Source organism: Perca flavescens, chromosome 10, assembly GCF_004354835.1.
Source record: "Perca flavescens isolate YP-PL-M2 chromosome 10, PFLA_1.0, whole genome shotgun sequence".
NCBI lineage: Eukaryota > Metazoa > Chordata > Actinopteri > Perciformes > Percidae > Perca > Perca flavescens.
Genome location: NC_041340.1, coordinates 99,768 through 112,267, shown reverse-complemented (window position 1 = coordinate 112,267; position 12,500 = coordinate 99,768). Strand labels below are relative to the sequence as shown.

Sequence of the window (12,500 nt, the reverse complement as noted above, 5' to 3'; positions counted from 1 at the left end):
ACACACCATAATATTTGTCTTTGTAATGTCCCATCGCTTCCTCTTTGGCATTCCTCTTAACCAGGATGTACAATTTACAGTATTCAATTCAACAGAAAGCAATAAATGTAGTCAAATCATAACAGTGGCCTACCACATTTTTGCACAATTTGAGTCATCTGTTGCGTTTTTATGTGGAAAAAAACATTTTCAGTAAAACTTTTAAATCAAACCAAAGAACAATCTTTTACCTTTTCCTCCATTCTTTAATCCAGTTGCTCACTACTATAACATGTTGCACTGAAACTGGTCTTTTTGTTTGAACATCACCTTTCAAATCTACTGAGCTTCATCATCTTTCAGCCAGTTGCTGAGGCAAACTAACTTGTTCATATTTTCTGAAAGTAAAGCTGAACCTTTTCTGGTTCACAATGTGACCTGCAACTGAGAGAAGTGGTTCACAGGGACCAGTGGTTGCAGGAGTGGCTAGATATTAGTGAGCTAGTGAGGCCAGCTTCTCATGGGCTCCTGAATGAGATGCCCACCACCTCAAGGGGCAGTCCTCCAGTTTAATGGTGGGCTCTGCTCTGTACCTCTGTATGGCAGGTTGGACCTCTTCATCTTCTGATTCTGACTCTGAGTCCATTTGCAGGATGGTTTCTTCCTGTGAAGACCTTCTGGGTGATTCTTGTTGCAGCATCCCTTCAGGTGTGGTCCACACCTCTTCCCGGTCTGTCTTGGGCAGGCATTTCAAGTCTTTGAAACGAGGATCCAAAACTGTATTAATCTGGAGCCATGCGTTGTTGAGCTGTTCTTGACGGGATGCTAGGTCCTCCTCGAACTTGGTCTTGAATCTCACCACATACTGTATGCAGGGTCCTCATCACAGGCTTCCATCTTGAGACACAAGTGGCAGAGAGAAGGAAGTACCACAGAACAGGAGACATAGGCCTCAGTTACATACCTACGCACACACACACACACACATGCACACAGAGACAGTGGGTTATCAACATATTATTATTATTATTATTATTTTTTTTTACATACATACACTACCGGTCAAAAGTTTGGGGTCACTTAGAAATTTCCATTCCAGACACAATACCTGCTGAGATCAGTTGTATTGTTTTTTTTAACCAGGGCAGCAGTTTTCAGATTACATTATGTGCTTATTACATAATTGCAAAATGGTTCTCGACTGTTGTAGACAGAAGTGTCTGAAGAAATGCTTGAAATTCATGTTTTTGGTCTAAACGTCATACCCAAATTAAAAGTGGTCCAGCTCCCATATACTTTGACACTCAGGGGTGTGCCTGATATCATTGGAAAGGTGACTGATGTGGGTTTGTTTGTGTATTTGAGAAGTGTTGTATTTTGTAGTTTTTTTTGGCTTTTTTTATTTGCACTTTTCAAATAGAAATAAAAAAAACGCACAGACATATTTGTAGAAAAGAATTCATATAAAATCCATTTTTGAGTCTTTTAGCTTCTGAATTTGTTTCTGTAGTAAGCGGAGACGTGGCTAATGCTGTGTTGTCTGTCACCTGTCAGATGTGTTTACAGCAGTGTATTTTAATACTTTTACAGATTTATAACTTGGACAGAAATAAAAATCTCCATTCTAGCCTCTGTAACTCTGTGTCAGTAGGCCTAGAATCACCCTGACACAACTTGAGTGTTTCCTTTCCAATGATATCAGGCACACCCTGAGTGTCAAAATATATGGGAGCTGTACCACTTTTTAATTTGGGTATGACGTTTAGACCAAAAATCATGAATTTCAAGCATTTCTTCAGACACTTCTGTCTACAACAGTCGAGAACCATTTTGCAATTATGTAAGCACATAATGTAATCTGAAAACTGCTGCCCTGGTTAAAAAAAACAATACAACTGATCTCTGCTGGTATTCTGTCTGGAATGGAAATTTCTAAGTGACCCCAAACTTTTGACCGGTAGTGTACATGTTATTGATATTTGACATTAATTCATTCCAGAAAATAATCAAAGCAATTTTATTTGATAAGCTACAGACTGATTTACCTGCATGGCTCTAGAAGTGTCTCCTGCCTCTGCAGTTTATCCCACTCTGCTCCTGATTGGCCAGGGCTGCGATGACAGCCTCTTTATTTCTGCTCACGAGCTCGACCATTTCCCACCGTGTAGGAACATCCTGGATCGATGGTCTCGCTTCTGTCCCGGGCTGACTTGTTGTCCTTGAAGCTCCGCAGCATTTTGCTGGTCTGGGCTTAAAATGACCGACAGCTCTGCGAGCCTTGGCGCTGTCAGCGAGACTCGCGGTGACCCTTCTCTGCACCATGTGAGCAGTTCATGTGTTCATAGCGTGTAAGTCGAATTCTTACCGTCAGTCCCAATTGTTGTCGTCTTGCCCTCGATGTCCCAACAGACAGGAAGTCTTCTTTACAAGCCTCCGCAGAATGACACTCCTCCGTTTTTAATATAGTCAGCGCCAAAGACTTCAGCTCCCACGTGTCCCTGATGAAGTGTTACTCCGAGGTAATCGTTGGTACTCGCTGATGTCCAGTGGCCTCCTGTCAGGGCGATGTGATCTACTTGAGCCGAGACCTCTTTCCTTTTTTCTGTTTCGCTTTCATAGAGCTCGAGGATTCTCGTCATAACTGTGGCTCTCGACGGTGGCTCATAGGACCCAGTCTCGACTCAAGGAAACCGGAGTCTTCTCCGGCGCTGATGGCTCTCACGATCCTCTGCGATCCGTTGAGCTGTCGTGTTGGTCACATTATCTGAGGTTGATTTTGTTGATGGCCAACATTCAGCCCGGCGGCCCAGCTGACGCGTGTTTGGCGTTGCCGTGGCACCTCGAGCTTCAACAGCTCCGCTGAAATTGAAACTCCTCGTTACAAATCTTGTAAATGACCTCGTACTCGTTAACTGTGCCATCATCTTCTTTTGATATTTGAATCCGTCAGTAGGCCCACCTTGCTCCATCTCGCCTGTAGCTCCCAAACACTCTCCTGACCTCAATAATTTGTCTCGCTGCGCATGCGTGAAATGTGTTAAAAAAATGTACGTAATTAACAACAAACTAATTAACGTCGTTAACGCGCTAATTATTACATTATATTATATTATATTATATTATATTACATTACATTACATTATATTATATTATATTACATTACATTACATTATTTTATATTATATTATATTATATTATATTATATTATATTATATTACATTATATTATATTATATTATATTATATTATATTATATTATATTATATTATTAGGGCTGTCAAACAATACATTTATTTTAATCGTATTTTTTTATCACATGATTAAAATTGTCTTTACTAACCTGACTTTAAGATTTGTATTAATTTATTATTTATTTACTGTAAACTATAAATAAATGTGTCTGTGTGTGTGTGTGTGTGTGTGTGTGTGTGTGTGTGTGTGTGTGTGTGTGTGTGTGTGTGTGTGTGTGTGTGTGTGTGTGTGTGTGTGTGTGTGTGTGTGTGTGTGTGTGTGTGTGTGTGTGTGTGTGTGTGTGTGTGTGTGTGTGTGTGTGTGTGTGTGTGTGTGTGTGTGTGTGTGTGTGTGTGTGTGTGTGTGTGTGTGTGTGTGTGTGTGTGTGTGTGTGTGTGTGTGTGTGTGTGTGTGTGTGTGTGTGTCTCTGTGTGTGTGTCTCTGTGTGTGTGTGTGTGTGTGTGTGTGTGTGTGTGTCTCTGTGTGTGTGTGTGTGTGTGTGTGTGTGTGTGTGTGTGTGTGTGTGTCTCAGACATGTCTTCCATAAGGTGTGTGTGGACCCCTGGCTGAATGAACACTGCACCTGTCCGATGTGTAAACTCAACATCCTCAAAGCTCTCGGCATCATGGTGAGTCTCCACCAATCAGAAGGCTCTGTCCCCCCCCCCCCCGGGTGCTAACAGCTGTGTGTGTGTCCCCAGACCAGTGTCCCCTGTGTGGACAGCGTGGTGTTGGACGTGGAGCGTCTCGGGGTCAGCGTGGCGTCCGGCAGCCAGAGGGCGCCGCCGGGAAACAGCGGGCAGCCGTCCATCAGCCTGGAGCCACTCAGCCCCCCCCACCCCGAGGCCCCGCCCAGAACGCCTGCTGACATCACCATCGCCGTGACCAGTAAGAACGTCACACTGGGGAACTCACGTTTAAAGGGCTCCTACGTTGGGTTTCAGCCTGGACTCAGGAGAAGAAGCTTCCCTTTAAAGGGACAGAAATATGAATGGAGTTTGATATTTCTGTCACTTTAATGTCTGTTGGAAGTGTCCACAGTATACAGTAATAATAATAATAATAATAATAATATTATAGTAGTGTCACGATTTTGATTTGAACACATTAAAGTGACAGAAATATGAATGGAGTCTGGTGGAGATATGCTGGCTCTATACACGCTAAAAGTCCTGATTATTTACATGGAGTCTGGTGGATATATGCTGGCTCTATACACGCTAAAAGTCCTGATTATTTACATGGAGTCTGGTGGAGATATGCTGGCTCTATACACGCTAAAAGTCCTGATTATTTACACGGAGTCTGGTGGAGATATGCTGGCTCTATACACGCTAAAAGTCCTGATTATTTACATGGAGTCTGGTGGAGATATGCTGGCTCTATACATGCTAAAAGTCCTGATTAATTACATGGAGTCTGGTGGAGATATGCTGGTTCTATACACGCTAAAAGTCCTGATTATTTACATGGAGTCTGGTGGAGATATGCTGGCTCTATACACGCTAAAAGTCCTGATTATTTACATGGAGTCTGGTGGAGATATGCTGGCTCTATACACGCTAAAAGTCCTGATTATTTACATGGAGTCTGGTGGAGATATGCTGGCTCTATACACGCTAAAAGTCCTGATTATTTACATGGAGTCTGGTGGAGATGTAACAGTGATTTTGTGTGTTTGCAGGCGGCCACTTCTTCAGCAGGAACTCTCTGGTCTGTGAGATGGAGCTGCCGGACATCCAGGCTGAGGTCGGTCGCTACGACGACAACAAGTCCTGAGAGGGGTCACCATGGTTACCACCCCCCCACACACACACACTATGGATGGATGGAAACGTGGGGGGGTAACAACAACCGGATGGACCTTTAAACATCATTTAATCTTCAGACTGAACATGGTCTGGGCCTGGGCCTGGGCCTGGGCCTGGGCCTGGGTCTTGATCTGGGCCTGGGTCTATGTCTGGGCCTGGGCCTGGGTCTGGGTCTGGGCCTGGGCATGGGTCTGGGCCCGGGCCTGGGTCAGGGTCTTGGTCTGGGCCTGGGTCTGGGTCTGGGCCTGGGCCTGGGTCTGGGTCTGGGTCTTGGTCTGGGCCTGGGTCTATGTCTGGGCCTGGGCCTGGCCCTGGGTCTGGGCCTGGGCATGGGTCTGGGCCCGGGCCTGGGTCAGGGTCTTGGTCTGGGTCTGGGTCTGGGTCTGGGCCTGGGCCTGGGCCTGGGCCTGGGTCTTGGTCTGGGCCTGGGTCTATGTCTGGGCCTGGGCCTGGCCCTGGCCCTGGGTCTTGGTCTGGGCTTGGGCCTGGGTCTGGGCCCGGGCCTGGGTCAGGGTCTTGGTCTGGGCCTGGGTCTGGGTCTGGGCCTGGGTCTGGGTCTGGGCCTGGGCCTGGGCCTGGGTCAGGGTCTGGGGTTAACAACAACCGGATGGACCTTTAAACATCATTTAATCTTCAGACTGAACATGGTCTGGGTCTTGGTCTGGACCCGGGCCTGGGCCTGGGCCTGGGTCTGGGTCTGGGTCTTGGTCTGGACCTGGGCCTGGGTCTGGGCCTGGGTCTGGGTCTGGCTCTGGGTCTGGTTCTGGGTCTCCCCTGAAGAAATAAGACCTGGTCTGGTCTGGTAGTAAATAATCCTGAGAACTGGAGTCCAGATCCAACTCCGGCCCAGGAACCAGAACCACCTGGAGAATGTTCTTTGGAGCCATGTTTTTGTGACTGTTTTAGTTTTTTTGGATTTTGAAACGACTCTTGAAAGAGGTTCTGAAACCCAAACGGTTCCTGAAGGTTTCAGAGCACCGAGAAGGTTCTGGGGGGTTCTTAATATACGTACTGGTTCCTACAAAGGTCTCAGAAAACAAGGAAATGGGTCAGAACATTTGTACCTGGACCTGAATGGACCTGAACGCACCAGGACGAGACCTTGATATTCTGACCCGTGAAACCGGACTTTGGGTTCGTCTGTGACCCGAATGGACCTGAATGCACCAGGACTCTTAACGCACCCTGAGACCTTTCTGTCTGTGGACTCTCATGACATTTGGAAATCTGAAACCTGACCCTCTGATTGGCCGACTGAGGATGACATTAATTAACAGACGTTTGTGGCGTCCAATCAGAGCCTGGAGAGTCTGTGTGCAGACCGGAACCAGAATCAAAAGGAAGACCTGGACCCGGTGTAACAGTGTTAGCTCCCCTGTAGCCTCAACGCGTCTCTCTGCAGAGCTCGGAGACGTTTTAAAGATTTAAAGGAGTAGTCCCACATTTCAGAGACACTTAAAGTCCAGACCAATCAGAAGGCTGTCTTCACTTCCTCTGGCCAATCAGAGCAAATGTTAGTCACCTTTCTTAATGTTAGTCATCATTATCATTGTTAAGGAAAAACATGTAATCAGACTGAATAATCAGGTAGTAATCATCTCTGGAGATCTTAAACATGTAATCAGACTGAATAATCAGGTAGTAATCATCTCTGGAGATCTTAAACATGTAATCAGACTGAATAATCAGGTAGTAATCATCTCTGGAGATCTTAAACATGTAATCAGACTGAATAATCAGGTGAATCATCTCTGGAAAACATGAAACTAAACATTTCTTTATCACACAGCTACCTGACTCCCTCAATGTCTGTGTGTGTGTGTGTGTGTGTGTGTGTGTGTGTGTGTGTGTGTGTGCTTAAAGGATCCTGTGTTCCAGGAAACAGATGCTAGCCACTGCTAACAGACTCTAGCCGCTGCTAACAGATGCTAGCCGCTGCTAACAGATGCTAGCTGCTGCTAACAGACTCTAGCCGCTGCTAACAGATGCTAGCCGCTGCTAACAGATGCTAGCTGCTGCTAACAGACTCTAGCCACTGCTAACAGATGCTAGCCACTGTTAACAGATTATAGCTGCTGCTAACAGATGCTAGCCGCTGCTAACAGATGCTAGATGCTGCTAACAGATGCTAGCTGCTGCTAACTAATGCTAACGTGTCTGGTGGCTCTGAGAGTGTCTCCTGAAGTGACGGACTAATCCTTTAACGTGTATTAAACAGCTTCTGAATTACTCCGCGTGTAATAATCAGCTCGGTGAATATATAAACAGCATTATACAATCTATAACCTGATGAATATTAACTCTGAAGTGACCTGAGGGATGCTTTCAGTTCACTGTGTCTCCTACTGCCTCATTAACGTGTCATTAACGTGTCATTAAGGTGTCATTAATGTGTCATTAAGGTGTCATTAAGGTGTCATTAATGTGTCATTAACGTGTCATTAAAGTGTCATATGCCTTTAACATGTTTGACATTATTGATCCTCTCAGCTGGGTTCAGTAGCTTAGCAACATACACTATATTTCAGTAGCTTAGCAACATACAATATAGTTCAGGTACAAGTACTGAGAAATATTTGGATTATACTTAGTACTGTATTACATTATTCTGAGGATAATAGCTGAGAGACACACACACAGACATACACACACAGACATACACACAGACACACACATGCTACTAGTCGTCCTACGTGGGTTTAGTTAATGATAATAAGACCACGTCGGTTATGTAATCACTGACAACCGGGACATTTTAATAGTAGTCAGTGTAAACAGGGACATTTTAATAGTAGTTGGTGTAAACAGGGACATTTTAATAGTAGTTGGTGTAAACAGGGACATTTTAATAGTAGTCGGGGACATTTTAAACAAACAGGGACATTTTAATAGTAGTCGTGTAAACAGGGACATTTTAATAGTAGGGAAACAGGGACATTTTAATAGTAGTTGGTGTAAACAGGGACATTTTAATAGTAGTTGGTGTAAACAGGGACATTTTAATAGTAGTTGGTGTAAACAGGGACATTTTAGTAGTCGGTAAACAGGGACATTTTAATAGTAAAACAGGGACATTTTAATAGTAGTCGGTGTAAACAGGGACATTTTAATAGTAAAACAGGGACATTTTAATAGTAGTTGGTGTAAACAGGGACATTTTAATAGTAGTTGGTGTAAACAGGGACATTTTAATAGTAGTTGTAAACAGGGACATTTTAATAGTAGTTGGTGTAAACAGGGACATTTTAATAGTAGTTGGTGTAAACAGGGACATTTTAATAGTAGTCGGTGTAAACAGGGACATTTTAAAGTAGGGGGACATTTTAGTGGTAAACAGGGACATTTTAATAGTAGTCGGTGTAAACAGGGACATTTTAATAGTAGTCGGTGTAAACAGGGACATTTTAGTAGTCGTGTAAACAGGGACATTTTAATAGTAGTCGGTGTAAACAGGGACATTTTAATAGTAGTCGGTGTAAACAGGGACATTTTAATAAACAGGGACATTTTAATAGTAGTCGGTGTAAACAGGGACATTTTAATAGTAGTTGGTGTAAACAGGGACATTTTAATAGTAGTTGGTGTAAACAGGGACATTTTAATAGTAGTCGGTGTAAACAGGGACATTTTAATAGTAGTTGGTGTAAACAGGGACATTTTAATAGTAGTCAGGGACATTTTAATAGTAGTTGGTGTAAACAGGGACATTTTAATAGTAGTTGGTGTAAACAGGGACATTTTAATAGTAGTTGGTGTAAACAGGGACATTTTAATAGTAGTCGGTGTAAACAGGGACATTTTAATAGTAGTTGGTGTAAACAGGGACATTTTAATAGTAGTCGGTGTAAACAGGGACATTTTAATAGTAGTCGGTGTAAACAGGGACATTTTAATAGTAGTTGGTGTAAACAGGGACATTTTAATAGTAGTTGGTGTAAACAGGGACATTTTAATAGTAGTCGGTGTAAACAGGGACATTTTAATAGTAGTCGGTGTAAACAGGGACATTTTAATAGTGGTCGGTGTAAACAGGGACATTTTAATAGTAGTCGGTGTAAACAGGGACATTTTAATAGTAGTCGGTGTAAACAGGGACATTTTAATAGTAGTCGGTGTAAACAGGGACATTTTAATAGTAGTCGGTGTAAACAGGGACATTTTAATAGTAGTCGGTGTAAACAGGGACATTTTAATAGTAGTCGGTGTAAACAGGGACATTTTAATAGTAGTCGGTGTAAACAGGGACATTTTAATAGTAGTCGGTAAAACAGGGACATTTTAATAGTAGTCGGTGTAAACAGGGACATTTTAATAGTGGTCGGTGTAAACAGGGACATTTTAATAGTAGTCGGTGTAAACAGGGACATTTTAATAGTAGTCGGTGTAAACAGGGACATTTTAATAGTAGTCGGTGTAAACAGGGACATTTTAATAGTAGTCGGTGTAAACAGGGACATTTTAATAGTAGTCGGTGTAAACAGGGACATTTTAATAGTAGTCGTCGTGTAAACAGGGACATTTTAATAGTAGTCGGTGTAAACAGGGACATTTTAATAGTAAACAAACAGGGACATTTTAATAGTAGTCGTGTAAACAGGGACATTTTAATAGTAGTCGGTAAAACAGGGACATTTTAATAGTAGGGAAACAGGGACATTTTAATAGTAGTCGGTGTAAACAGGGACATTTTAATAGTAGTCGGTGTAAACAGGGACATTTTAATAGTAGTTGGTGTAAACAGGGACATTTTAATAGTAGTCGGTGTAAACAGGGACATTTTAATAGTAGTCGGTGTAAACAGGGACATTTTAATAGTAGTCGGTGTAAACAGGGACATTTTAATAGTAGTCGGTGTAAACAGGGACATTTTAATAGTAGTAAACAGGGACATTTTAATAGTAGTTGGTGTAAACAGGGACATTTTAATAGTAGTCGTGTAAACAGGGACATTTTAATAGTAGTTGGTGTAAACAGGGACATTTTAATAGTAGTCGGTGTAAACAGGGACATTTTAATAGTAGTCGGTGTAAACAGGGACATTTTAATAGTAGTCGGTGTAAACAGGGACATTTTAATAGTAGTCGGTGTAAACAGGGACATTTTAATAGTAGTCGGTGTAAACAGGGACATTTTAATAGTAGTCGTGTAAACAGGGACATTTTAATAGTAGTCGTGTAAACAGGGACATTTTAATAGTAGTCGGTGTAAACAGGGACATTTTAATAGTAGTCGGTGTAAACAGGGACATTTTAATAGTAGTTTTTAATAGTGTAAACAGGGACATTTTAATAGTAGTTGGTGTAAACAGGGACATTTTAATAGTAGTTGGTGTAAACAGGGACATTTTAATAGTAGTCGTGTAAACAGGGACATTTTAATAGTAGTTGGTGTAAACAGGGACATTTTAATAGTAGTCGGTGTAAACAGGGACATTTTAATAGTAGTCGGTGTAAACAGGGACATTTTAATAGTAGTCGTGTAAACAGGGACATTTTAATAGTAGTCGGTGTAAACAGGGACATTTTAATAGTAGTTGGTGTAAACAGGGACATTTTAATAGTAGTCGGTGTAAACAGGGACATTTTAATAGTAGTTGGTGTAAACAGGGACATTTTAATAGTAGTTGGTGTAAACAGGGACATTTTAATAGTAGTTGGTGTAAACAGGGACATTTTAATAGTAGTTGGTGTAAACAGGGACATTTTAATAGTAGTTGGTGTAAACAGGGACATTTTAATAGTAGTTGGTGTAAACAGGGACATTTTAATAGTAGTTGATGTAAACAGGGACATTTTAATAGTAGTCGGTGTAAACAGGGACATTTTAATAGTAGTCGGTGTAAACAGGGACATTTTAATAGTGGTTGGTGTAAACAGGGACATTTTAATAGTAGTTTTAATAGTAGTAAACAGGGACATTTTAATAGTAAAAACAGGGACATTTTAATAGTAGTCGGTGTAAACAGGGACATTTTAATAGTAGTTGGTGTAAACAGGGACATTTTAATAGTAGTTGGTGTAAACAGGGACATTTTAATAGTAGTTGGTGTAAACAGGGACATTTTAATAGTAGTTGGTGTAAACAGGGACATTTTAATAGTAGTCGGTGTAAACAGGGACATTTTAATAGTAGTCGGTGTAAACAGGGACATTTTAATAGTAGTCGGTGTAAACAGGGACATTTTAATAGTAGTCGGTGTAAACAGGGACATTTTAATAGTAGTCGGTAAACAGGGGACATTTTAATAGTAGGACATTTTAATAGTAGTCGGTGTAAACAGGGACATTTTAATAGTAGTCGGTGTAAACAGGGACATTTTAATAGTAGTCGTGTAAACAGGGACATTTTAATAGTAGTCGGTGTAAACAGGGACATTTTAATAGTAGTCGGTGTAAACAGGGACATTTTAATAGTAGTCGGTAAACAGGGACATTTTAATACAGGGACATTTTAATAGTAGTCGTGTAAACAGGGACATTTTAATAGTAGTCGGTGTAAACAGGGACATTTTAATAGTAGTCGGTGTAAACAGGGACATTTTAATAATAGTCGTGTAAACAGGGACATTTTAATAGTAGTCAGGGACATTTTAATAGTAGTCGGTGTAAACAGGGACATTTTAATAGTAAACAGGGACATTTTAATAGTAGTCGGTGTAAACAGGGACATTTTAATAGTAGTCGGTGTAAACAGGGACATTTTAATAGTAGTCGGTGTAAACAGGGACATTTTAATAGTAGTCGGTGTAAACAGGGACATTTTAATAGTAGTCGGTGTTTTAATAAACAGGGACATTTTAATAGTAGTCGGTGTAAACAGGGACATTTTAATAGTAGTTGGTGGGACATTTTAATAGTAGTCGGTGTAAACAGGGACATTTTAATAGTAGTCGGTGTAAACAGGGACATTTTAATAGTAAAACAGGGACATTTTAATAGTAGTCGGTGTAAACAGGGACATTTTAATAGTAGTCGGTGTAAACAGGGACATTTTAATAGTAGTCGGTGTAAACAGGGACATTTTAATAGTAGTCGGTGTAAACAGGGACATTTTAATAGTAGTTGGTGTAAACAGGGACATTTTAATAGTAGTTGGTGTAAACAGGGACATTTTAATAGTAGTTGGTGTATTTTAATAGTAGTTGGTGTAAACAGGGACATTTTAATAGTAGTCGTGTAAACAGGGACATTTTAATAGTAATCGGTGTAAACAGGGACATTTTAATAGTAGTCGGTGTAAACAGGGACATTTTAATAGTAGTCGTGTAAACAGGGACATTTTAATAGTAGTTGGTGTAAACAGGGACATTTTAATAGTAATCGGTGTAAACAGGGACATTTTAATAGTAGTCGGTGTAAACAGGGACATTTTAATAGTAGTCGGGTAAACAGGGACATTTTAATAGTAGTCGGTGTAAACAGGGACATTTTAATAGTAGTCGGTGTAAACAGGGACATTTTAATAGTAGTCGGTGTAAACA

At 41.3% G+C, this 12,500-nt stretch overlaps 1 protein-coding gene across 2 annotated transcripts in view; it reads left to right on the top strand.

The window, feature by feature from the left end:
* rnf130 (ring finger protein 130) overlaps positions 1 to 5,047 on the top strand; it is a 24,959-nt gene extending 19,912 nt beyond the window's left edge. For both annotated transcript variants that reach the window (XM_028590251.1, XM_028590252.1), the window contains 3 exons: positions 3,742 to 3,838; positions 3,911 to 4,097; positions 4,894 to 5,047. In XM_028590251.1, the coding sequence (XP_028446052.1) occupies positions 3,742 to 3,838; positions 3,911 to 4,097; positions 4,894 to 4,988 (379 nt within the window). In that variant the 3' untranslated portion in view covers positions 4,989 to 5,047. The remainder of the gene's footprint in view (positions 1 to 3,741; positions 3,839 to 3,910; positions 4,098 to 4,893) is intronic.
* Positions 5,048 to 12,500: the final 7,453 nt, after the last annotated feature.